Source organism: Notothenia rossii (genome assembly GCF_949606895.1).
Source record: "Notothenia rossii genome assembly, chromosome: 4".
Taxonomy (NCBI): Eukaryota; Metazoa; Chordata; class Actinopteri; order Perciformes; family Nototheniidae; genus Notothenia; species Notothenia rossii.
The window spans coordinates 92,439,762-92,466,934 of record NC_136902.1 but is presented as its reverse complement, the minus strand read 5'-3'; the positions used below and the strand labels follow the sequence as shown (position 1 = coordinate 92,466,934).

Below are 27,173 nucleotides of genomic sequence, written 5' to 3'. Positions count from 1 at the left end.
GAAATATTGCAAGCCTTTTATTATTTTAATATTGCTGATTATGGCATACAGCTTAAGAAAACTCAAATATCCTATCTCTAAATATTAGAATATCATGAAAAAGTATACTAGTAGGGTGTTCAACGAATCACTTGAATCGTCTAATTAACTCGAAACACCTGCAAGGGTTTCCTGAGCCTTGAAAAACACTCAGCTTGGTTCAGTAAACTAAATCACAAGTATGGGGAAGACTGCTGATCTGACTGCTGTCCAGAGGACCGTCATTGACACCCTCCATCAGGAGGGTAAGACACAAAAAGAAATTCCTCAAAGAGCAAGCTGTTCACAGAGTGCAGTTTCAAAGCACATCCACAAAAAGTCTGTTGGAAGGGGGAAATGTGGCAGGAAACGCTGCACAACCAAGAGAGATGACCGCAGCCTTAACAGCATTGTGAAGAAGAGTCGCTTCCAGAATTTGGGGGAGCTTCAAAGACAGTGGACTGAAGCTGGAGTCCAGGTATCAAAAGTCACTGTTCACAGACGTGTCCGGGAAATGGGCTACAATAGCCGTATTCCCATGGTCAAGCCACTTCTGAACTCAAGACAACAGAAGAGGCGTCTGACTTGGGCTAAGGAAAAGAAGCACTGGACAGTTGCACAGTGGTCCAAAGTCCTCTTTTCAGACGAAAGCAAGTTTTGTATTTCATTTGGAAGTCAAGGCGCCAGAGTCTGGAGAAAGGCTGGAGAGGAGCAAAATCCAAGTTGCTTGAAATCCAGTGTGAAGTTCCCACAGTCAGCGATGGTTTGGGGAGCCATGTCAGCTGCTGGTGTTGGTCCACTGTGTTTCATCAAGCCCAGAGTAAATGCAGCTGTGTACCAAGAGATTTTAGAGCACTACATGCTTCCGTCTGCTGAAAAGCTCTATGGAGATGAGGAATTCATTTTCCAGCATGATCTGGCACCTGCCCACAGTGCCAAAACCACCAGTAACTGGTGTACTGACCATGGCATTACTGTCCTCGATTGGCCTGCAAATTCCCCTGACCTGAACCCCATAGAGAATATGTGGGGTATTGTGAAGAAGAAGCTGAAAGACACCAGACCCAACAATGCTAATGAGCTAAAGGCCGCTATTGAAGCATCCTGGGCATCCATAACACCTCAGCAATGCCACAGGCTGATTGCCTCCATGCCACGCCGCATTGATGCAGTAATCCGTGCAAAAGGATTCCCAACCAAGTACTGAGTGCATTAATGGACATTTTCAAATGTTTGATTGTGTTTTGCTGTTATAAATCTTTTTTTTTTACTTGGTCTGAGGAACTATTCTAATTTTTTGAGATAGGATTTTTGAGTTTTCTTAAGCTGTATGCCATAATCAGCAATATTAAAATAATAAAAGGCTTGCAATATTTCAGTTGATTTGTAATGAATCCAGAATGTATGACATTTTTGTTTTTTTAATTGCATTACAGAAAATAAAGAACTTTATCACAATATTCTAATTTTCTGAGACAGTCCTGTATATATATATATATATATATATATACATACATATATATGTATATATATATACACCAAAGGAAGGCCAATACGGGTAGCAGCTCTCAGGAGGGAGTCCAGGAGAAAAGAGAGAAGGAAAGTGGCCTTCGCTCAGAATCTGTGTTACCTTCAAAGACAAGGGGAAACATGTTCAGGTAACAAAACAGAGGACTAGACTTCAACTGTCACACACACTCAACAAGGTTTAGCCTCAGCTCAAGTTGAGCTCTCTGTAAAGATACGGGTCCAGCTCTCGGAGAGCATTGATCAGAACCCTGCTCGCTGCAGCTCCTTTATTTCGCACTGCGTCCACCACCTCTCGTGCTCCGTCATTTTGGGGTTTGTTTCTGGCTGACGTCATTTCAGATTCACTGATCACTTCAGACTCAAAGAGTTTATCCAGAAGGTCGTTCAGGACAGTTGGAGTCACTCTTTGAATGAACTCTGTCCGAACTGAGAGCAGCCTCTGGTCTGCTGGGACTCTGCTCTCTGCTGGGACTCTGCTCTCTGCTGGGACTCTGCTCTCTGATGGAACTCTGCCCTCTGGGATATTTCTCTGGGACAATGCATTTCTTGGACCTGGTGGATAAACAGGGAAAATACTTCTTTTTTACTTTTGTTAACCAACAATCACATTAAACAGATCTCTTAAAAATGTAAGTAACTCAACAATCCTAGAGGTGGATTTCTGTTCAGTTAAAGTTATCATATGTAGAATAGAATAGAATAGAATCGGAGTGAAATGTGTTCTCTGCTTTTAACCCATCCTAGTACCAGGAGTCTAGTACGAGGAGCAGTGGGCAGCTATTGCACAGCGCCCGGGGAGCAATGGGAGTGAGGGGGGAAGGGGGGTGTCAGGTGCCTTGCTCAAGGGCACCACGACAGGGCAGGAGGTGAACTGGGACCTCTCCAAGTAGCAGTCCAGACTACATATTTAGGTCTGGTCAGGGAACCTAATGCTCACAGTCCAAGCCCCTAGTAACATGTACGATTTCCTCATTCAAATGTATAAAAACTCCTACACCTGTATTATTTATATTTTGTTGAGTTGTGTACATAGATTATCCCAAATGTTTCAGAGAGATGTGTAATTTTAAAGGTAACAGTACGTTCATCGCGGTCTCCTGTAATGGCAGCGTATCCACTTAACCATGAGAAGCTGAAGACTACAACTCCCATGATGCCACGCTGTTTCACCACCACACCACACTAGTTATTACTATAGTTATAGAACATTACAGGTTGTGTTTAATGTCGTAATGATGCGTTGCCATGGAGCCTTAATAGAGAAGGCTATGAGATGGAGCTTTAGAGTTATCAGTCTATCACTGGGTCTGAGCTCAGGTGGAGTCTTTACCTTCCAGTGACACGAGATAATTCCAGACTACGTTTCCACCTTGGTCCTTGAGCTTCAAATCCACTGTCTCTGTGTTCGTCGTCAGGGAAACTTGAAATGTCGGATCGTAATCTGGTCCAAAACTTGATACAAATGTTTTACTCTGAAAACCAGAAGCAGAAGTTAAACGTTTAGCTGTTTCTTTCCTGATTGTGGATCCACATGCAGATACATGTGTGTTAATGATCATTGTCTTCCTTTAGAGGAGTATCAGTGACTCACCTCAGGCTGAATGAAGAAGCCCTCAGGTTCACAGTGCACACTGTAACCTTTAAACAGTTCCAGCTCACAGTCGGAGGAGATTGTGATGTTCACAGCAGGTCTGTGTTGATCAGCAACCTTCAGTAACAGAGTAACTTTAGTTATGCTCAGATAGTCAAGGCAACTTTATTTAAAGATCACATTAAACAACAACAAACGTTGACAGACCTGCTAAACAAAGTGATGAGATACACAATCAATCACAACATAATTATAAGTATGTATTGCCTTTTTAAAGGAATATTAAAATGGGATTATTTTTAATTCTTTGAGATAAGCTATTGAAGAAGCTATTCCAACGTTAACCAAAACACAAACCATCTGTGTCGGTTATACAACACAAAAGGCTGCTACCCAAGCTGTAACATGTGGCTGGTAGGGATGAGATCACGTTGTCTTGGCAGTGATTCATCTCAGCAGGTCTTTCAGTTCTGTGTGATGTGTTTAACATTCATGCCATCAGTTTCCGCAGACAGAAAGACATGCTGAGAGAGAATCATACAAAACCACAAAGAGCGATCTGAAGATTTACAGTTCAGATAGATCTTATTCTTCTCCCAGCACGAGAAGGTTTGAGAAGAGGAGCAGTGTGTGAGGAAACAGCTGTGGTTTAAACCAGTGTTTAGTCTGATGGTGAGCACATGGCCTTACCTCCTTCTTAGGGACGTTTTTCTGAAGCAGATGTACATCCAGTATTTGCTTCTCTCTGACCGGGGGTCGTAGGAACACCAGAATCTTGCCCTCTACCCGCAGAAGCAGATACCTTTTAAGAAGATCCCAGACCAGGCCAAAGAGAGAGAGGTGAGGCACCTTCACCACCACGTGAGTGCGTGTGACCTCCAGCGGCTCCAAGATGCTCAGGCCTTCATCAGTGATGTGGACGACAGACAACAGGCCGTCCAGGAGCAGCGCTGTGGAGCAAAGAGCTGGTCATCTGTTGCATTGCTGCTGAAACAGCTTCATCATATTCAATGTCACACCACTTTAGTTCAGAGCTAATGTTCATCTAATGTCATTCACTTTGGAGCCTCACTAGGATGTACCAGTTTATATCCTTCACCTTTTATTCTAATGGTTCATTATTGTTCCGCCCCCTGTGCTCTTTAACAATATTTGAGAGAAATGGTTATTTTGTGTATATAGAAAATGTTTTAGATCTTTGAGTTCATCTCATGAAAAATGGGAGCAAAAACAAAAGTGTTGTATTTATATTTTTGTTCAGTGTAGTTTAATAAAGCTGCTTTATAACTCTTGAACACTAGTGAATAGTATAAAGTGCTAATCATTATATAAGTGTATTTGTTAACACTAGATGTCTTTACCATCCTCTGTCTCACTGTGTGGCAGGTGGAGCTGGCAGACGGCAGCTTCATCAGAACACTTCAAGTTGAACAGCGGCCCTGCTGCCTGCTTGCCAGCTGATTGGAGGAAGCTCTCCTCCCAAGGGACCGTCCTGTACAGAAGCTCCGCCTCCTGAGCCATGACGAACACCAGGCCAGTCGAAGCACACTGGAACTCACCTGGACCAGGACACCTGAACCTGTAGACACACAGGGGACACGTTACTACACCAAGCCTTCACTGGCCTGTGTTCTGACTGACAGGTGTTCATCCAGCTGGAGTCTGACCTGGAGGAGGGTTTGTTGAAAGATCTGAAACACCTGATGATTACAGGAACATCACTGAAGATGTGTCCACATGCATCAGAATGTGTGAGTAAACACATTTTCATTAAATTAACAACATCTCTAGTCCAGCGAGGATCTAGACTGGTACAAGAAAACAATCCTTCCTACACACAGAGGCATTATTTTATTTACGTCTGTTGGAAAGAGATTGGATGCAATACCTCAAGGTGAAAGACATGAAATCAAACACAATGAAATGAATATATATTTGTAATGTGTTTAAAATAATGTTTGGTCATGTTATAGGATTACCTGTATGAAGACTCAGTTGTGTGTTCAGGTGAGAAGGATTCAGGAGCCTGGAACAAACAAAGTTAGTTATTTTAATATAAATAAAGTTAAGTTCTAGCTTCATGAGACCAAACCACAATTCCACAACATATTCAGAACAATTTGAAAAATGCTAATGAGTCTGGATCATCTGAGTTCATCGTCAATTTCAAACGGGATATTAACGGGTTAACATGTCACAGCACTACCAGCCAATCACAGCACAGTATCACCAGCCAATCACAGCACAGTAGTACCAGCCAATCACAGTACATTGGGGCGGGATATTGTTTAGGTTTCTAGATAAATTGCGAGCGTTAGTGCATTTAACTTGACAGCCCTAATAACTATATTTCATTCAGTGGTGAAATAAATATACTCCACTCTGTACAACTGCTCCTCTCTCACCTTTCTGTCTGTCTTCACTTCCTGCTCCACATCGGAGTCACCTGATGGAGAGAGGTGGTGACAGAGAAACATAATAATAATTATTATACTATAAATATATTTTAAGATCAGATTTAGTGTACAATAGTTTGATGAATGGAGGATATGGTTTCAGTACTCACAGGTCTTCTGGATTTTGGCTCTGATCGTTTCATCATCTCTGATCCTGCAGGGATGAACACAATCCAACAATTTTGGATAAAGTTTAAAATAAGTGTTTGTTCTTTGAGTCAGCTTCAGAGGCCTGACTGATCTCATGCTTTACATCCCATCATATCTTCTCTGCAAACACTACGACTGACTGCCACAGCTCTCAGCTGCATCACAGGAAGTAACTGCTCATTAGGCTAGAAACTAAAAACATGACAGGAAACAAAACAGAAAACCTTTTCCACTCTTCTGTAAAATCCTATGTGTCTTTTAGAAAGTTGCTAACTAACTAAATGTGGATTTGCATTTTCAGCTTACAATAGTTGATGGAAGAATGAAAGAACCTGCAGTCAGTGGGAAACATCACTGATCTGTTGAGATTCCCCAGAGAGAGAAACACCTCCCTGTGTTTGATACAATACTGCTGAACCAGCAGAGACCCCGTACTGACCTGAGAGTCTCCAGTCTGCAGTCTGGACTCTCCAGAAGATCTCTCAGCAGCTTCTCTGAATCCTGCAGAGCGTTGCCAATCAGGTCCAGATCTCTCAGATGGATGTTGGACTTCAGAGCTGAGGCCAGAGCAGAACAGCTGATCTCTGACAACCTGCAGCCCCTCAGTCTGAATAAAGAACACATGATGTAACTTTAGAAAACAATGTTCCTGTTTGAAATAACTCCAGGTTTAATAATCTGCTCAGAGCTGAAGAAGGTCAGAAAGTGGAAACTCCAAACAGGTTAAAAACTGTAAGATACAGAAAGAGGGAAAGAGCTCTCATTCATATTAAAGACAACGTGCTTCTACTTCAATAAAACGAGGAGACTTCACATCTGAGACTCTGCTCCATCTACACTAACTCATGATGTGCAGCCAGACAAATACAAACCACAGAAACTGATTCAACTCAAGATCACAACGTTTACAAAGATCACAATTCAGGATGAATTTTAAATGTGAAGAAAAACCTCCAGAATATGTATTTTAGGAACAGTGGAGTCATCAAATCACAGCATCTTCAGAGTGAACTATTCAGTCAGTATCAGCATCATGTAGCTTCAGGAACATGTTGGAAACAGCAACAACTGAACATACTTGTTAGTGTTGGATCGTTTTAATATAACTATTTAATTATTGTATTTGATATCATTAGTTAAAATCATGATGGAGAATACAAGATGAATTTCAGCTGTTTAAAAGGTTCAGAGTGAATTCTGCAGTGAAGGTTTTTTGTTGTTATATTTAAATGTAAAGATCAACATTGCATTATGCAACTCTAGCATTAAGAGGCTCAGTGAGGATCAGAGTGATATCAGCCTGATGTCTGCAGCTCAGAGTCAACACAACTCTCACATATTCATCTCAGCACACAAGTTCAAGATGGAGAACTGACCCGAGAGTCTCCAGTCTGCAGTCTGGACTCTCCAGAAGATCTCTCAGCAGCTCCAATCCTGAATCCTGCAGAGCGTTGAGACTCAGGTCCAGATCTCTCAGATGGATGTTGGACTTCAGAGCTGAGATCAGAGCAGCACAGCTGATCTCTGACAACCTGCAGAGACTCAGACTGAATAAAGAAAACATGATGAGGATAAAAATCAGTTTATAATCCAATCAGATTTTCAGGTTTATTAAGTGTAGCTCAACATTCCTGTCTCCTAATCAATTAGCTTTTCCCTGAATTACAGTGACTGTCTTTCTGTTATTGTGGATCATCATAATATCAGCCTTCTGTTCATTATCTGTGAAAACATTGAAATCAATGGGAAGCAAGAAAAACATGTATGCTTCAGAGATCAATGTGAAACTAATATGAGTTCAGATGAACTTCTTTATTCAGATGTGACCATTTACTAAAGACAACACACATTTACTTGAACAACTAACAGTGGATATCTAACATATATATTTTAAGAAACAGTCAACTTTTATGACTGCAGACTAAATGTAGTACAAGAAAAATAAGAATATGAACAAAAGGACTGTGGCCGTGGGGTGTGGTTAGAGCGCCGGCTGCTGGAGGGATGGGGCTGGCTCCAGACAGCTGGACAAGGATCAGGTAACCAGGTGAACAGTAAAGCATGTCAGTAACCTGGTTCTTGTCTCTTGGTCTGGGTCCTGGGGGCAGAAGGACTTGCCCCAAGAAAGCCTGTCACTGGCAGCAGTGTTCTGTCTGTTTCCTAAAGTATGGATGTATTGTTTGCAAGCTGTGGCCAGTCAATAAAGCTTTCTTTTAGGCAAGCCTTCCTCTCCTTCTGTCCTTTTTAACTGGGTGAGCAGGAAAACCCTCACAACGACATACACACATGTATGGTTGTTCAAGCATTAGGTTCAACTGTTACTGAAACACATGAGATCTCCATCAGTAACAGAGAGTCAGTGAACTGACCTGAGAGTCTTCAGTCTGCAGTCTGGACTCTCCAGAAGATCTCTCAGCAGCTTCACTCCTGAATCCTGCAGAGCGTTGTAACTCAGGTCCAGATCTCTCAGATGGATGTTGGACTTCAGAGCTGAGATCAGAGCAGAACAGCTGATCTCTGACAACCTGCAGCGCCTCAGTCTGAATAAAGAACACATGATGTTACTTTAGAAAACAATGTTCCTGTTTGAAATAACTCCAGGTTTAATAATCTGCTCAGAGCTGAAGAAGGTCAGAAAGTGGAAACTCCAAACAGGTTAAAAACTGTAAGATACAGAAAGAGGGAAAGAGCTCTCATTCATATTAAAGACAACGTGCTTCTACTTCAATAAAACGAGGAGACTTCACATCTGAAACTCTGCTCCATCTACACTAACTCATGATGTGCAGCCAGACAAATACAAACCACAGAAACTGATTCAACTCAAGATCACAACGTTTACAAAGATCACAATTCAGGATGAATTTTAAATGTGAAGAAAAACCTCCAGAATATGTATTTTAGGAACAGTGGAGTCATCAAATCACAGCATCTTCAGAGTGAACTATTCAGTCAGTATCAGCATCATGTAGCTTCAGGAACATGTTGGAAACAGCAGCAACTGAACATACTTGTTAGTGTTGGATCGTTTTAATATAACTATTTCATTATTGTATTTGATACCATTAGTTAAAATCATGATGGAGAATACAAGATGAATTTCAGCTGTTTAAAAGGTTCAGAGTGAATTCTGCAGTGAAGGTTTTTTGTTGTTATATTTAAATGTAAAGATCAACATTGCATTATGCAACTCTAGCATTAAGAGGCTCAGTGAGGATCAGAGTGATATCAGCCTGATGTCTGCAGCTCAGAGTCAACACAACTCTCACATATTCATCTCAGCACACAAGTTCAAGATGGAGAACTGACCTGAGAGTCTCCAGTCTGCAGTCTGGACTCTCCAGAAGATCTCTCAGCAGCTCCACTCCTGAATCCTTCAGAGCGTTCTCACTCAGGTCCAGATCTCTCAGATGGATGTTGGACTTCAGAGCTGAGATCAGAGCAGAACAGCTGATCTCTGACAAACTGCAGCTCCTCAGTCTGAATAAAGAAAACACATGATGAGGATAGAAATCAGTTTATAATCCAATCAGATGTTCAGGTTTATTAAGTGTAGCTCAACATTCCTGTTTCCTAATCAATGAGCTTTTCCCCTGAATTACAGTGACTGTCTTTCTGTTATTGTGGATCATCATAATATCAGCCTTCTGTTCATTATCTGTGAAAACATTGAAATCAATGGGAAGCAAGAAAAACATGTATGCTTCAGAGATCAATGTGAAACTAATATGAGTTCAGATGAACTTCTTTATTCAGATGTGACCATTTACTAAAGACAACATACATTTACTTGAACAACTAGCAGCGGATATCTAACATACATTTGAAGAAACAGTCAACTTTTATGACTGCAGACTAAATGTAGTACAAGAAAAATAAGAATATGAACAAAAGGACTGTGGCAGTGGGGTGTGGTTAGAGCGCCGGCTGCTGGAGGGATGGGGCTGGCTCCAGACAGCTGGACAAGGATCAGGTAACCAGGTGAACAGTAAAGCATGTCAGTAACCTGGTTCTTGTCTCTTGGTCTGGGTCCTGGGGGCAGAAGGACTCGCCTTAAGAAAGCCTGTCACTGGCAGCAGTGTTCTGTCTGTTTCCTAAAGTATGGATGTATTGTTTGCAAGCTGTGGCCAGTCAATAAAGCTCTCTTTTAGGCAAGCCTTCCTCTCCTTCTGTCCTTTTTAACTGGGTGAGCAGGAAAACCCTCACAACGACATACACACATGTATGGTTGTTCAAGCATTAGGTTCAACTGTTAATGAAACACATGAGATCTCCAGCAGTAACAGAGAGTCAGTGAACTGACCTGAGAGTCTTCAGTCTGCAGTCTGGACTCTCCAGAAGATCTCTCAGCAGCTCCACTCCTGAATCATGCAGATCGTTGTGACTCAGGTCCAGATCTCTCAGATGGATGTTGGACTTCAGAGCTGAAGCCAGAGCAGAACAGCTGATCTCTGACAACCTGCAGCTCCTCAGTCTGAATAAAGAGAACATGATGTAACTTTAGAAAACAATGTTCCTGTTTGAAATAACTCCAGGTTTAATAATCTGCTCAGAGCTGAAGAAGGTCAGAAAGTGGAAACTCCAAACAGGTTAAAAACTGTAAGATACAGAAAGAGGGAAAGAGCTCTCATTCATATTAAAGACAACGTGCTTCTACTTCAATAAAACGAGGAGACTTCACATCTGAAACTCTGCTCCATCTACACTAACTCATGATGTGCAGCCAGACAAATACAAACCACAGAAACTGATTCAACTCAAGATCACAACGTTTACAAAGATCACAATTCAGGATGAATTTTAAATGTGAAGAAAAACCTCCAGAATATGTATTTTAGGAACAGTGGAGTCATCAAATCACAGCATCTTCAGAGTGAACTATTCAGTCAGTATCAGCATCATGTAGCTTCAGGAACATGTTGGAAACAGCAACCACTGAACATACTTGTTAGTGTTGGATCGTTTTAATATAACTATTTCATTATTGTATTTGATATCATTAGTTAAAATCATGATGGAGAATACAAGATGAATTTCAGCTGTTTAAAAGGTTCAGAGTGAATTCTGCAGTGAAGGTTTTTTGTTGTTATATTTAAATGTAAAGATCAACATTGCATTATGCAACTCTAGCTTTAAGAGGCTCAGTGAGGATCAGAGTGATATCAGCCTGATGTCTGCAGCTCAGAGTCAACACAACTCTCACATATTCATCTCAGCACACAAGTTCAAGATGGAGAACTGACCTGAGAGTCTCCAGTCTGCAGTCTGGACTCTCCAGAAGATCTCTCAGCAGCTCCACTCCTGAATCCTGCAGAGCGTTCTCACTCAGGTCCAGATCTTTCAGATGGATGTTGGACTTCAGAGCTGAGATCAGAGCAGAACAGCTGATCTCTGACAACCTGCAGAACCTCAGACTGAATAAAGAAAACATGATTTAACTTTAGAAAACAATGTTCCTGTTTGAAATAACTCAATGTTTAATAATCTGATCAGAGCTGAACAATGTTTTAACGTCAGCAATGATGTAGAAACAAATCCCTGATCATCTGGAACTCTCTGCAGCAGTTTCTCTCATCAGATGTTTAACAACTCCTTCATCTCCCTCACAGCTCATCAGTACTGACAGCATCTCCACTGACTCATGGAGCACAGAGTGAGTCTGTGGAAGCTCAAACACTCTCCCTCACACATTCACCTTCTCTGATCTTTGTTATTCTTAAAGTTTGGATTCCATTTCCATTTGGAAATACAGAAACAAATAAAAGCATTAAAATGTCTTCAGGCAAATTCTGAAAATCATAAACACAAACAGATCTGTATGAACTGCAGTCAGTGAACTGACCTGAGAGTCTCCAGTCTGCAGTTTGGACTCTTTAGTGCAGAACTCAGCAGCTCCACTCCTGAATCCTTCATTTTTATGTTGTGACTCAGGTCCAGATCTCTCAGATGGGAGGGGTCAGACTTCAGAGCTGAGGCCACGACTTCACATTCAGTCTCTGAGAGTCCACAGGAAGAAAGTCTATAATGAAACATATATCACAACTTGTGTTAGTATAAAAACAGAGGAAACATTTATTTAACTCACTGAATTTGAAATGGAACAACTTTTAACATATTATGTCGATTTAATTTAATAATAGAGTTTTCTTTATTCATTGTCAGCCTGTCAGACATTCTTTTAAACTCTTAAGCATTGTGGTAAAAACAGATCTGATTTCATGTTTAAGAAACTGCAATGATATATTAATAACTGCTTTCACCGATAACTGTAAATACTGCTGTATGTTGTGATCACATGCTGCTCTGAGAAAACCTCTAAAGTCCTTCATGTGTTTGACATGTCGCCTCCATCACTCAAAATAATGTGAAGAAAAGAAAAAAATGTTAAAATATATAAATAGAATAACTGGATCATTTCATTTTGCTCTCAAAGTATTTAACATCAAACATTTTATAATGTTTATTTGAAGAAATAAACTTCTGATCCACATCAATTTATGAAGCTAATCACATCTGGCCTTACTTGGCCTTCCTGCAGTTCCTCACAGCTGGAATCAGTCTCCGTCGTCCCTCCTCTGATGTGTGGTACTTCCTAAGGTCCAACTCATCCAGAACCTCCTCTGACATCTGCAGGATGTAGGCCAGAGCAGAGCAGTGGATCACAGAGAGTCTCTTCTCTGATCTGTTCCCTGACTTCAGGAACTCTGTGATCTCCTGATGTACTGAGTGGTCCTTCATCTCTGTCAGACAGTGGAAGATGTTGATCATCCTGTCAGGAGAGATTTCATCACTGCTCATCTCCTTCAGGTTGTTGATGGCTCTCTGGATGATTTCTGGACGGTTGTCTGTGCGACCCAGCAGGCCTCCTAACAGACTCTGGTTGAACTCCAGAGAGAGGCCGTGGAGAAAGCGGACAAACAGGTCCAGGTGGCCATTTTCACTTCTGAGGGATTTCTCCATGGCTCCGTCCAGGAAGACATCCAGGGATGGGTAATCATAATAACTGTTTTCACTGTTCTCATAGGGCCAGTCTCTCTTCAGGAAGTCCTTCAGTACCTCTGTGTCTCTGTTGGTGTAACAGTGGAACATGTAGACTGCAGCCAGAAACTCCTGAATGCTCAGATGAACAAAGCAGTAGACTGTTTTCTGGAAGATCACACTCTCTCTTTTGAAGATCTCTGTACAAACTCCTGAGTGCACCAAGGCCTCGGTGACATCAAGACCACAGCGCTGCAGGTCTTCTTGGTAGAACATGATGTCTCCTTTCTCCAGATGTTCAAACGCCAGCCTCCCCAGCTTCAGAAGAAGCTTCCTGTCAGCCTCCGTCAGCTGCTGTGGACTCGTCTCATGTCCCTCTTCATACTTCTGCTTCTTCCTCTTGGTCTGGACCAGCAGGAAGTGTGAGTACATGTCAGTGAGGGTCTGGGGCAGCTCTCCCCTCTGGTCTGTAGTCCACATGTGGTCCAGAACTGCAGCAGTGATCCAGCAGAAGACTGGGATCAGACACATGATGTGGAGGCTCCTGGAGCTCTTGATGTGAGAGATGATTCTGCTGGACAGGTCTTCATCACTCCATCTCCTCCTGAAGTACTCCTCCTTCTGGGCGTCAGTGAAGCCTCGTACTTCTGTCACCCTGTCCACACACTCAGCAGGGATCTGATTGGCCGCTGCAGGTCTGGAAGTTATCCAGACGAGAGCCGAGGGAAGCAGCTTCCCCCTGATGAGGTTTGTCAGCAGCACGTTGACTGAGGACTGCTGAGAGACATCAGACACAACCTCATTGTTTCTGAAGTCCAGAGAAAGTCTGCTTTCATCCAGGCCGTCAAAGATGAGCAGCACTTTACAGCCAGCCAGCTGCTCTGCTGTGAGCTTCTGTAAGGTTGGATGGAAAACATGGAGCAGCCTGAGAAGACTGTACTGCTCACCTTTGATCAGGTTCAGCTCCCTGAAGGAGAGCGGGATCACCAGACTGACATCTTGGTTTCCCAAACTCTTGGCCCAGTCCAGAGTGAACTTCTGCACTGAGAAGGTTTTTCCAACTCCAGCGACTCCGTTGGTCAGGACCGCTCTGATGAGAGTCTGTTGGTCAGGTGAGGCTTTAAAGATGTCCCGGCACTTGATTGGAGTGTCATGGAGGAGCTTCTTCTTGGAAGCTGTCTCCAGCTGCCTCACCTCATGTTGGGTATTAACCTCTTCACTCTGGTCTTGTGTGATGTAGAGCTCAGTGAAGATGCTGTTGAGGAGGGTTTCACTTTGATCAGTTCCTTCAGTCACACGTTCACATCTCCTCCTCAGACTGAACCTATGTTCATCTAGAACCTCCTGCAGACCACTATCTGCTGGAAGAGAAGGAAACAGGAGAGAATGAGGAAAATGCTTTTGAGAATCTCAACAGTCAGGGTTTTAAATGAAATGATTTTTATAAAACATTTTAATGTCTATACTTTACAACACAGAACATCCTGGACATGGAGACTCCAGAAGGAACCACAAATACTAGCTGCCAGATATTTATACTCTCATACGTAAATGTTATATAAGTGCTGGGCTAATGTAGTAATGTCTGAGTAAGACAGAAAGCGTTTTTTAGGGAAACACTGCTGTCCCACGTGAAATATTTGTGTACACACTTTAAAAGCAAAGCCTTGAAGAAGGGATCAGATGATACAGTGTTTCTATAGAAGAGCAGACACCCAGCACCCACACAGCGGGAAAGAGGCTGCACGTGTTCGGCCTCTTACTTTGTAAAATGCTCCATCTTTCTCCACACTGAGGACAGCAGGAGTCTCCTGATGGAGGAAGCTGCTCCCAGTATGAGGCGATGCACTGTCTGCAGAACCAGTGTCCACAGCTGGTAGAGACTGGATCCTTCAGGACGTCCTGACACAGAGCACAGCTGGACAGCTGCTCCTCCACAGGAACAGGACTCTTCCTCTTCCCTCTGTGGAGATGAACACATCCTTTACAGCACTTTACATTAGAGGAGCTGATTCTCACCAAAGGTACAACAAGGTGGCAAATTCTACTTTCATATTTAAAATAAAGTCTGTATCTCTAGATGATTGTTCATCCTGGTAAGGTAGATATAGGTTAGTTCTTCATATCATTAGGAAACCACACAGCTTTGTGTCTGGATTCATAACATCAGCTGAATTCATCTGGAACACTTTAGCACTTTGAACCCAATTTACATTGAATTTGCTGTGAATACATTTCAATAAACAAATGGAAAGGATACCAAGATAACAACATAATGATATTGATTTGAGTTAATGCTTCGTCAGGTCTGTCTGCAACACAACGAGCAAAACACTTTCAAATGTTTGTTTTCTGAATGAAATCAGTTTCATTAAAGCTAGGCTAACATTGTAGCTGATCCATCAACACTCAAAATAACTCCATCCAGTCATTAGAACAGCAGCTATTATATTGTTAGCACCACAGACAGTCTCTGGTTTATACAGGTACATGAATAACCCTGATTTAATATGAGGTGCTGTAGAGCTCTGGCTGCTGATGTTCCCTCTTCTGATTTATCTCAGCATGTCAGTGACGACATGAGCAGAATCTCAACACTGTTTTTGTATCAGAGCGTCACAAACTTTACTCTCAAGTTGTAACTTTTCAAGTTGTGTGAATACCCGGGGGATATGAATTTCAAATCTTTACTTGATTTGTGTTGCCAGGCACAAAATTGTGTCTGCGGATTGACCCTACATTTTATCGCACCGCACAAAATAAATATGCTAATTATAAATACAACCAGCTCACCCGGTTGTTAGAATCACTATACTATACTCTACACATTGTTTCTGTACTCTAATGAAGCTCAGCGCAAGTTCAGGCAGGAAGACCTATCACTTGTATTGCGCGTCATGGCAATACTCGCTCCCTTCACTAAATGATAGGGAGCGCCACTCCTCAGCTAACCTATCACTTCCCTCCGTTCACAAACCTAATCATCGCACCTGTTAATCCCTCTATATATGCTCGCCCCTTTTCCATCAGCTGTCTTCCAGGTGTCAACGCGCAAGCAGCAGCAGGGCTTCGTCCCAGCTCCGGGTATTTATTCATCAGCTCCGCAGTCTTGCGGATTAAGCTACAGGGGGCGTTCCCCAGTCGGCTAGCGGTTCTAGCCGGCCACCCCGCAAACCCGGATGCGGAAGAAAAAGACAAGGATACTGAGCTCCACGGAAGTTCCTCCGGCTTAATAGAAAAGGGCTACTTCAGGCAAACAATTGACACACGCCTTCAGTCTCTCGAGAGGGCATCACTGGCATCAGGGCCGCTCAAATGCGGCGCTTCCGGCCTTCACGCGGAACGGACCCTCATCGCTTGCGAAGCTTCACCCACTTCCGGCTTCAACCACAACCCCTCTTGCAGGCAGGCAGGGCTCAAGCTACATCTCATCGAAGCTACTTCTCCTCCAGGCTCAGTAGCAGTACTGGTCTCTAACTGCGTCTTAGGTGGCAAGCAGGTAGTGATGGCGAGATGAAGCCTTATGAAGCTTTGAAGCTTTCCAGCCAATTAGTTCGCAAAGGGTTCATCTCATGAGGCTTCATCATGGGCTTCATTTGAACATAAACCCCTGCTGGTCAAAGCGTGTAAAACAGGCAAATTGGAAATCTCAACAGTTGCGCTCTATCTCATACCGAGTTCCCAATGAGTAAAGCCTTAGAATAACTCTAAACACGAACATAAAATCCTATTTTCATGTTAACAATACTGTTTTCATTCCAGTTGAACGAGTGTGATTGAAAAGCCTATAGGAGGCTGGTAAACATTGCAAAGAGGGATTCGTATTCCTTAATATTATTCATAAACTTAACCACGTTGTAGCCTGAGAAGGCTAAACCATATCAGGAATACATTTATTAACTGCATTATCTCATTTAGCTGTAGCTTCTATAAGCAAACCCTGCGGTCGTGGGTCGGCTGCTTTCCAGCGAGCCACAGCCCACACGCTGGATCTACCCAAAAAACACTGGATATATCTTATCTGCATTTATTCATTTATTTATTCATGTTTTATTCCTACATTTATTTATGCTTGTATCTATTTATACTTATGACATTTTCCGACCTCTATATAAGTGAGGGTCTGAGCTCTTTTAATTCCACCGTGTCACCAGCGGACCCGGGTACAGGAGGGGTAATATGGTTCTTGTTATACATCCATGGGTATTATGAGCGTCGTGGCTCAACGGTTCAAATGATCCGAATCGCTTCCCGAAGCAGTCACGTGGTATCGACAGGCAGCGAGGTTCGTTCGTCATCGATGACGTCACTGGCCCGAAACGATACAAGCCTCGATACATGCTTCACAAAAAGATTCGGGGATTACTCGACACACGCTCCGAAGCCTCGGCGCAATACGTAACGGGTGTAACGCGTTACAGCATGGAGTTATGCAGTTCGGGTAACTACTACCCGTCACAATGCTCAGTAAGTACTGCTGTCTCAAGCTGCAACACAGCCACGGATGCTGCCCATCCGTGGTTTTGGGGGGTTTCTTTCAGGGAGAAAGAGAAGCTCATGTAAGAGGATAGAAGACAGTCTAATCACCCAACCAGCACATCAGCATCTACGTCTCACCGTGGCGTAATTAAACTGCTAATTAAGCTAGTCCTATACCAGGGCTTGACAGTAACGGTTGCCAGGTTGCCATTGGCAACCATTTGAAAAATGTCAACCACTTCTTGGACTTTGGTTGCCATCAGTGGCAACCAGTTTTTAACATAAGAAATAAGGACAGCAAAACGCGCACCCCAAAATAGATAAATGTTCATATTCGTTTTAAGAGTGATATTTAATTGTCGTGACCAGTCGGAACCTGATACTTAAATTGCACGTGCATTGGCGTGATTACGGAGACAGAAAGCGATGCACGTTTAATGTAAAGAGGAATTTTTTCCATTCACTTCCGGTAAAAGTTCCTTCAAAATAAGAGTCCCGCTCTTATTACTACCAAAATAAAAGTGCAAAACGAAACTTTACCATAGAAAATGGTTGCATTACATTATAATCACTTCTATAAAAAAGTAACACATTTTAAATATAGTTAGACATATTAAAGGTAATTTACAGCATCAATAATTAATATCAAATGTTTAACTATGAATGGTTTTCATTTATTTAACATTAGAAATGTATTAGTCTGGCCAATCCAAGACTTCAATGCTGAAGGGCCAATGGGTCTATGGTGGGGGTCAGCACAAGGTCAAGAAAACCCACATTTGAAAGGGAGACACGGATGATCAAGAAACTGGTGACTTGCTCAATTCATTCGTGAGGGATCTATGAAGACAGAACAACAGCAGCACTACTGGTATTTTGTATACCAGCAATTGAGGGTGGACAAGTTTACTACCACTTAGGTTCAAATAAGTGCGTTAATTACTTATTGAAAAGCATTTGAACATTCTTGTGTCACATGTTCATTATTAAGTTGATGTATAACTGTTTAGCATCTTAATTATTTAAAATATGAGGTATCAAAAAAAAAGGGCAACCGTATTTTCAGTTTGCAACCAAAAGCGGATGCCTGGTTGCCAGCCTGGCAACCACTTTTAAAAGTTAGCGTTGAGCCCTGCCTATATCATGGGTCATGTCTCAGCATTTACCTAAGCAAATATTATTTCATGCTGCTCATATTGCACTCATATATTTGGTTTCATGCTCACATGGCTTATGTTAAGCAGGGTATGATATTCATGCATCATTGTACTCAAGCTAACAGCCGCATTACATTGTCTACATCTCCCTCTTCGCCAGGCATCGGCTCGTGCCGGCTATCCAAGATCTCTCCAGCTTACCTCTGGTAAACATGCATATAACTGGTGGTGGTGTCTTAAGAGCATTTCAGGGCTCGTTCAGGATAGGTGCAGCAAACCTGCCGCAATCAAGGTAATTGTTCCTCTTCCCTACAACAACCGCTTCTCATCCTACATTCGTCCGAACCTCAGTGCCGTGCTGGCTATCCAAAGGTCTCTCCAACCTTCAAATTGGTACGTATGCATATAACTGGTGGTGGTTCTTAGCATGTCAGCACGTATATTCGCCCCGCGGCTCATGTTTATCCTTGCATGTCTAACCCTGTACGTCCAGGTTGTAACCTTCGGGTCTGTATAAAATGTGTCCCTGCGAAGTCAGGTTGCCCCGTACGTCCGGGATGCCCTGTGCGTCCAGGATGCCCCGTTCGTCCGGGATGCCCCGTACGTCCGGGAAGCCCTGTATGTCCAGGACGCCCTGTATGTCCAGGATGCCCCGTACGTCCGGGATGCCCCGTATGTCCGGGAAGCCCCGTATGTCCGGGACGCCCCGTATGTCCGGGATGCCCTGTAAGTCCAGGAAGCCCTGGACGTCCAGGGAGGATGCCTAGGAGGCATCAGCACGTCTAAATCCCCACATGTATTAACCTCTCATTTCATCCATAGATTTCCACTGCATCCCACAAGGTAAGATTTAATCACGTTCAGTACTTCATACTTTCACTTCTTTTGGGGGTTCAACGGAAACGGTTCTTCCCTTCCCGAATGACATCCTAAAAAACCTGGGCCTAATCGCCAAACACCATTTCATTCACTTGTTATAACTGTCATCATTATGTTTCATTTATATAATGTGACCCGATAATAAACATGTATTCCATACATCACGTCTCTCCTGATTGAAATGAAGCTCAGCGCAAGTTCAGGCAGGAAGACCTATCACTTGTATTGCACGTCATGGCAATACTCGCTCTCTTCACTAAATGATAGGGAGCGCCACTCCTCAGCTAACCTATCATTTCCCTCCGTTCACAAGCCTAATCATCGCACCTGTTAATCCCTCTATATATGCTCTCCCCTTTTCCATCAGCTGTCTTCCAGGTGTCAACGCGCAACCCTCCTCCACCCCTTCGCCTCCTGCTTCCAACTCAGGGCCAAGCTCAACCTTCTCCCTTCCAACCGGACCTAACCACTTATCACCACCACCAGTGTCTAGACCCGGGGGGGTTCATTGGAAACGGTTCTTCCCTTCCCGAATGACATCCTACAAAACCTGGGCCTAATCGCCAAACACCATTTCATTCACTTGTTATAAACTGTCATCATTATGTTTCATTTATATAATGTTACCCGATAATAAACATGTATTCCATACATCACGTCTCTCCTGATTGAACTGCCCTCATGTAATTATAATTATAAAATAACCGTTTTGATTATCAGATAATATAAAAACTGAATCCTCTTCAGGTCAGGTTACAGTAGAAACAGACTCTTACTTCCTGTCTGAGGGTCCAGGTTCATCTCTGAAGTCTGGAGGTTCCTCTTTAGACCGGTCACTCTCCAGAGACAGACGGCTGGGGACTGGAGATTTGTCCTCTTCGTCTTCTTTAAAATCACTCATCTTCTCCAGTCTGAGAGATAAACCAGTATGTGAATCCAAACCATCATAATGACAAACTTGGGTTTCAATACAACAAATCAGTCAGACTTCAGGCAGGCTGCTCTCCATGTTGACTGCGCTGGGCTGTTACATGTTATGTGACTCTGATGAATCAGAAACCAGGAAATGGATAAAAAAGTTCACAACATTTGAAGATGTCACTTTCAACTGCAGGAAATAAATATATTTAAATCTACAGATTATTTTCTGACATACAGTATAACCAGGGTTCGAGTTATAAACTGAGCCCTATGTTTTTTTTTTAAAAGTAACGCACAGGTATGAGGTGTGATTTGTGCCAAAGACCGAACTAACTGAGCAGCCAATCGTGTCGATCGTTGCCTACCAAGCCGTGAACAATGCCGCGAGAGAAGTAACGTGACACTCTCGTCGCCACCCCTCTCGTCTGAGAAGCTACGTGACGTCTGCGTCTGAAGTTACTTTACTTTGGTTGTTATCTCCAAATAACCCAGTGAAGTTACAGCTACTTAGTTGCTGTAACTTCACTACATAAATAAACACTAGGATAATTATGTGTTATTGTTGAGTAAATGGAGAATTGCACAGGGGAAAATAACGTATCTATGCCACAATTTTAGATGCAGATTTTGTTAAACTAATACGTTTGCGCTGTGGATCAACACTATAAATTGACGGGGAAGGGGGTAGCAATAAAGATAACACCATTAAACAGTTACACAACATAACAGAAATAATATCCATAGCAGCGTCCCTAGCAACCACCTTGGTAACAATGAAAACGTTGTATAGACACAATTTCCTGAAGTAATCTTCGTAATAACTAGCAAACTAAAGATCATGTACATCCACTGCACACATAATCTGAAGTAACAACTCATATTTCTCGCATCAAATGACATCAAAACGCATTTTAATGGCCAAACTAACCTTAAAATAGGCATTTTCCACCGAGAATAAAATGAAGTTCGGCCATGTTTTTTTTTCCTGCAGAGAGACATTTGAAGATCACGTGACATAGACGCCAGCTATTGGAATGAATGGTGAAAAAAAACGTAGGGATCTTACAATCTTACAATTTCAGAGGCGTTTTTGTAGAAATACTACGTCCCAAGTTGTGGACCAACGTAGTTATTACACTGGGTTGGATATTCTGCCACTTTCTGTGTTCAAATGGATGTCATATAAGACCTTAAGAAGTGAAGTCTCAGTGCTGTGGTTAGGTCGAAATCCCGACTGAAACACTACCAGTTTTTTTGGGGGGCGTTTTGCTGGATTCTTTGTCAATATCTACAACGTTGCTGCCCTTAGTGATAGCCCTACAGTTTAAATCTACTACTCAAATAGAAACATATGGACATAGGATATTGTTAAAGTGTACATATGTATTTGCGAACCTATCCATGTGAAAATGTTTTATTTCGGGGTGGACCTCAAGTCCTATAGGGGGGTCTGGGGGCATGCTTCCCCGGGAAGATTTGTTTTTTTATTTTGGAGTTAAATGCATCAATCTGGTGCACTTTTTTGGCTGATATCAGCTCTGCTTGCTCTCAGGGAATATGCATCTGCACTATCTCGATGCAACCCGCTTCTTTCATGCTATTCAATTATTTGGTGAACATGCTTCCATGCCTCCTTTAACAAAAGCATTGTCACTGGCAGGCCTGGCAAACATGAGAAACAGCAAGCAATATAGAGAGTGCGATGATTCACAGTAAGTTAACCATTTTCTATTTGTCCCATCCTTGCTGTGGAATACTTTGGGAATGGCTTTCATGGAAGTTTGTTGTGGGTGGTTGGCTGAGGGCGAGCAATATAATCATAAGGCCTCTCTGTGTCAACTTCCTGTGCGTCTCTTTCACTGTCTTTCTCCTCAGTTGCAATTTCCCTTGTGCTGGACCCTGAATCTTGACTTGTCTTTTCAACCTCCTCAGCATCTGCTGGTACTGAATAAGAACCAGCATAAGGATTAAACTCTTATCAATAACTATATAGTAACTTATTGAGAGAACATGAACATAGCTTGCTTATACTGTTGTCATTACATTTCCTTTGGTTTTGTTCAGTGTTTTCATAGTCATAGCCTATTGAAGCATTCCTCTGTGCCTGCCAGTTCTGTCCTAGCACTAAGCTCTGCCTGCATCTCTGCCTCAGGGTCATCACCATCAGCATCATCTGATATTGGAACTGAAAAAGGAGAACATGTAATCATTACATTAACAGCTATTTATGAAATAACATTATTCAAGAACATATATTATACAACACTTATTTTGTATCACTTAGTTGACCCTGTATTTGCATGGCCTAATACCATAATTATTGTCTCCCTTTAGACAACATAACCATCTCAAGTTATTCACTCACAGTATGAGGGGTTTGTAGCCCCACAGTTAGCTGCAGTCTAACGTTATATTACATATATTTGCCTTGAGTAACATTAAGGACATTTTTTTTTGTTTGTAGCCTTACAGTCTCCAGTCACACAGGGCCTGCCACTAACTTAACGTTGGACTGAGAAACTGTTTTGTTGACAGTCAATGTGCACATCAGGCTACAATACGGAAAGAAAAGTGGCTCATAATGTTCGCTAACTTACTTGTATTAGAGGCTTTACAAATAATGGACGTCCACTCTCGGGAGATGTACATTAGTGGTGCGGTTACCCAAAGTGACAGACCTAATTTTACCCTTATTTCTTTCCCAGAGTGCACCTAAAATAAGCCGGCATAACAGCACTTTTCAACCCAGGAAAAGGGTTTGAAAGACGGGGGATTGATACCCGGAGAAAGTTTTGGAAACATGGGTATATTAGTGTCAAAGGTCCAAAAAAAAAGTTATTAATTAGTAGCAGAATTTGACAGTGGCAAACGCACCTCCAGGAGAGAGACCGCGAAAAACACTTCTCTGTGGCCCCTCACAGACCACCAAAGGACGGACTAATGACCTCCAGCATGTCTCCCTCACAGTGGTGCTCTGCTTATTTCAGACCTCCAGGAAAAAGACTGGGAAAACCACCTCTATGTGGCCTTTCACAGAGCCCTAAAGGACAGACTAATGACCTCCAGCATGTCTCCCTCACATGGGCACCCAGGGGATTTCAGACCTCCATGAAATAGACTGGGAAAACCACCTCTCTGTGGCCGCTCACAGAGCCTCACAGGACGGCCTAATGACCTCCAGCAACAGTGGCACTTCCAAAACCTTGCACACCGTGAGTCCCCGGGCCCCCACAGTTAAGCACTCCCCCACGCACTAAACCAAGAGGTTCACACCCTCCAGAACCTCGTGACCCTGGTAACCGTAAAAGGGGGGTGGATTTTGTTGTGGTCTACCGTCCGCCCTTAAGCAACCAACTGCGGACTCCTGACTACCAGACACTCAGACACTTTTCAGAGTTTTAGATTACCAGGGGCATGCTTGTCTGGCAGTCATGCACATGGGGGGTTTGTCAGAGGCAGTGTGCTTAAGTATGGGTCCCCGGGCCCTCACGGTGCACATGGAGGTGCGAGCACTTTGACTTTAATTCCACCCAGGAATAGGTGTTTCAAACGTCGGTAAAAATTCTTGAAATGTGGGCAAAAGTGTTGTAAATAGAGGCAGAGTGTACCCAGAGAAATAGTGTGACACTTCCAGGGAACTTCAAAGCACTTTAGAACCCAGGAAAGCAGCTTGAATCATGGGTACATGAGTGTTAAAAGTTGATTAAACTGTTTTAATTCAATTAGATGTACATTTGACTGCATAAACCTCCGGTGTTATGGACATATTCATGTCAGTATGGACAGGAAACTGTCAATTTCGTCCAAATGTAAGTCATTAAATGTACAAGAAGATAAAAACAGCAGGTAGACAGCGTCTCAACGGTGCTGATGGAAAGCATCCATGTTGGTGCCCCTGGGAACCATACAGTGGCGTAAAATAGAGTGTTTACCCATAAACTGCTGAATCTGTTTAAATGAAGGCAGCAGAGTAACTGCTGTTAGCAGGGTCTGAGACTCCCAGACACCCAGACACCCAGAGACCCAGAGCACATCACCTTGCTGTCTTACCCAGAGATCAGGGCTTTGATCAGGGCTAAACTCTTGTTAGAAACTGCTGAATCTGCCGATTGCACACCCACCCCATCGCGGGCACCTCTCATGCATAGCTTTGCTTATGAGTGCCCCGAAGAACCAGGCCGACAGACTCATATCCGAGGCATAAATTCATGATACTCACCCAGCAAATGAGTCACAAACTCACCCGTAACCGGGCACCAGTATGTAGGACCGGGGGGCTTGAGAAGAAAATAGAGGAGAGTTGATCCATACAGGCTTTAGAAGCAGCACAGGAATCAACTCCCTTTACATTCCTCCAGAGGTACATTTGTCAGAGTAAACTTTTTGAGAACCAGGCTGGGGGGGTATTGAGGCACAAAATAAGGCTGACCCAGAGTGCATGGTAAGCGGAAACTTCACTTCCGTGTTTGCAGACAGCCGTTTTTTTTCTGAGTTCCCCCAAAAACCGGGTTTCCGATTTCGTGCAGACGGTAATCCGAAATGTATGAATGAATTATTTTGACGGAGAAGGGGAAATTAAGCCATGGACCCTTTTCCACTTCTCCGTTGCAACTCACAACGGAGATGGGGAAAACACGTCGCAAAGCGCCAAAAGGGTTGAGCTTTTCAAAGCCCCATCTCCGTTGACAATTTTTTAAAACTTCATATTTGATTATTTTAAGATACAATTAACGTTTTCTGCGCATGGCAGGCCGCCGATGAGCACCCACATTTGGCCTGAAACCTCCAGTATTTGTGGGCTAAGCCTAGTAAACTGACAAAATCACCCAGAAATGTCACTTTTCTAGCCCAAAAATATATAATACAAATACATTTAAATAGTAAAAGTTACGATTGTGCTCCGAATTACCCAGAATTATATAGCCCCATGATAGTGATTAAAAATCATTTTCATGGAATAAAGTGTTAAAACGCCTGATTAAAGCATATGCAGGACCCAAGTGAGGTCCAGAGTATGTGCATTGTTTCAGGGAACCACATTAATGATAAAATAAATGCATTTAAATGCAAAAATAATGATTTAAAATCATTTTAGGGGAAAAAAGTGTGGAGATGAGCCTGAAAATGACTCTCCAGCACCCCGGAGAACTACCAGTTCATCTGGTTTAAATATGGTGGGGATAGTGACATCTTGCAGGATATTATTTAACATTCAACCTCTCCTGGAAATGCACAGAATATGTACATTTTCAGGAGAGGGTCAATGTTAAAAACTCTCCTACAAATGCACATGAGTCAGAATGCAGCATTGGCCTGGTCTCGTGAGAAACGGAGAGTGGAACAACCAATCATTATTCTCCTGAAATGTAAATGTGCCCATTCGCTAAAATCTGACAGGTGCGTGGTTCTCACTGTGCCTCATACGTGCAACTTTGAACACCTTCAATATATGCCGCATTAATGGCTTTGGCCTGCATTCACCGCATCTGGGCTGAATTAAACACGTATTATTTTAGTTCTGTGTGTTTATCAGAGGCCATGTCTGCAGGCCATATCATATTATGCCAGCGTTACTTTCACAAGACACACAAGCCAAAAACTGGCAATCGAAACATGCCACAACCTGAGGGACAGTGCTTGAGAAACACAGACACACCCAAACCCACACACACCTTGAGGGAGGGAGGGAGAGAGAGAGAGAGAGAGAGAGAGAGAGCGAGAGAGAGAGAGAGAGAGCTGCTAGACACAACTCTTATTAATCCCCGTACCGGAGATTTGTTCCAATTGGGAACCGGATTTCGGTTCCCGACCCTCATCCCATCCCCAGCCACAGCCGTGGTCTTGACATAAAATCTTGAGTCCTATACAGTAGGTCCGATACAGAGACAAGACCAATATCGTTAAAACCTGGTTTCTGGAGAACGGTCTCGAGTACCAGCAAATATTCTCATACTAATGTTTATTAATTAAATCTCTGATACTTTCTAAGTATACGGCGCCGCCACATGAGCGCGTACTTTGAGTGCACATATGATGCGTCACCGTAACGTTTGACATCGTCCTGACGTCGCCTGTATTTTACGTCAACCTAATCAAAATTGATGGAGACGTTGACACGTTAGTTCTCTGCTCAGTCAGCTTAGTTGTCCGGTCTTTGGCACTAATCACACACACACAGCCACACACACACACACACACACACACACACACACACACACACACACACACACACACACACACACACACACACACACACACACACACACACACACACACAGCCACACACACACACACACACACACACACACACACACACACACACACACACACACACACACACACACACACACACACACACACACACACACACACACACACACACACACACACACACACACACACATACACACACACACACACACACACACTAAAAAACAGATCCTGGTGTTAACACTCACCCTGTTGTTCTCCTCCTGCTCTGTTGAAGTGTAAAATGGAGTCTGGCAGTCTGACTTCATACTTTCCCTTCAACACCCTCACCTGTCTGTAGCTCCTCCCTTTGTTTCAAAACCAGCCTCATCACCTGGACAGGTACAAACAGGGATTATTTTCAATTGCTCTCACAGTAATACAGTTCCAAAGACATGTATAAGAAAGTTAGAAAATAGAAAATCAGCTAAAAACAAGCAAGTACAAATTATAAGTACAAACAAATCTATAAACATCCTGCATTCAAAACGTTACTTGTGAGGTTGTTTTGGGTACTCTAAGCACCTACTATTCTATTGTTCAGTTTCATTTAGAAAAAAACCTACCGTTGATAACGCTCATAAAAGCACATCAATGAAAGTAAAGTGTGTGTGTGTGTGTGTGTGTGTGTGTGTGTGTGTGTGTGTGTGTGTGTGTGTGTGTGTTTACAGGTGTATGTGAGTAAAGAGGAGATCCCTGTGCGGGGGGGCGAGTGTGTATTGTGTTACTCCAGCGGTGCTCTGCAGTGTGTCATCGGAGTCAGTG

General features: G+C 42.9%; 1 protein-coding gene across 1 annotated transcript; it reads right to left on the bottom strand.

Annotated features, from left to right (window-relative positions):
* Nucleotides 1-1,572: 1,572 nt before the first annotated feature.
* LOC307034977 (NACHT, LRR and PYD domains-containing protein 12-like) lies at nt 1,573-26,685 on the bottom strand. The gene is made up of 17 exons (XM_079673901.1): nt 26,618-26,685; nt 20,015-20,149; nt 14,487-14,686; nt 12,269-14,084; nt 11,588-11,764; nt 10,049-10,219; nt 8,115-8,285; nt 7,122-7,292; nt 6,185-6,352; nt 5,706-5,749; nt 5,545-5,585; nt 4,781-4,839; nt 4,501-4,718; nt 3,830-4,089; nt 3,140-3,256; nt 2,879-3,020; nt 1,573-2,100 (listed from the first exon to the last, which is right to left on the bottom strand). The coding sequence occupies exons 2-17, from the start codon at nt 20,137-20,139 to the stop codon at nt 1,733-1,735; spliced, it is 4,248 nt and encodes a 1,415-aa protein (XP_079530027.1). The 5' UTR covers nt 20,140-20,149; nt 26,618-26,685; the 3' UTR covers nt 1,573-1,732.
* Between the last annotated feature and the right edge of the window lie 488 nt (nt 26,686-27,173).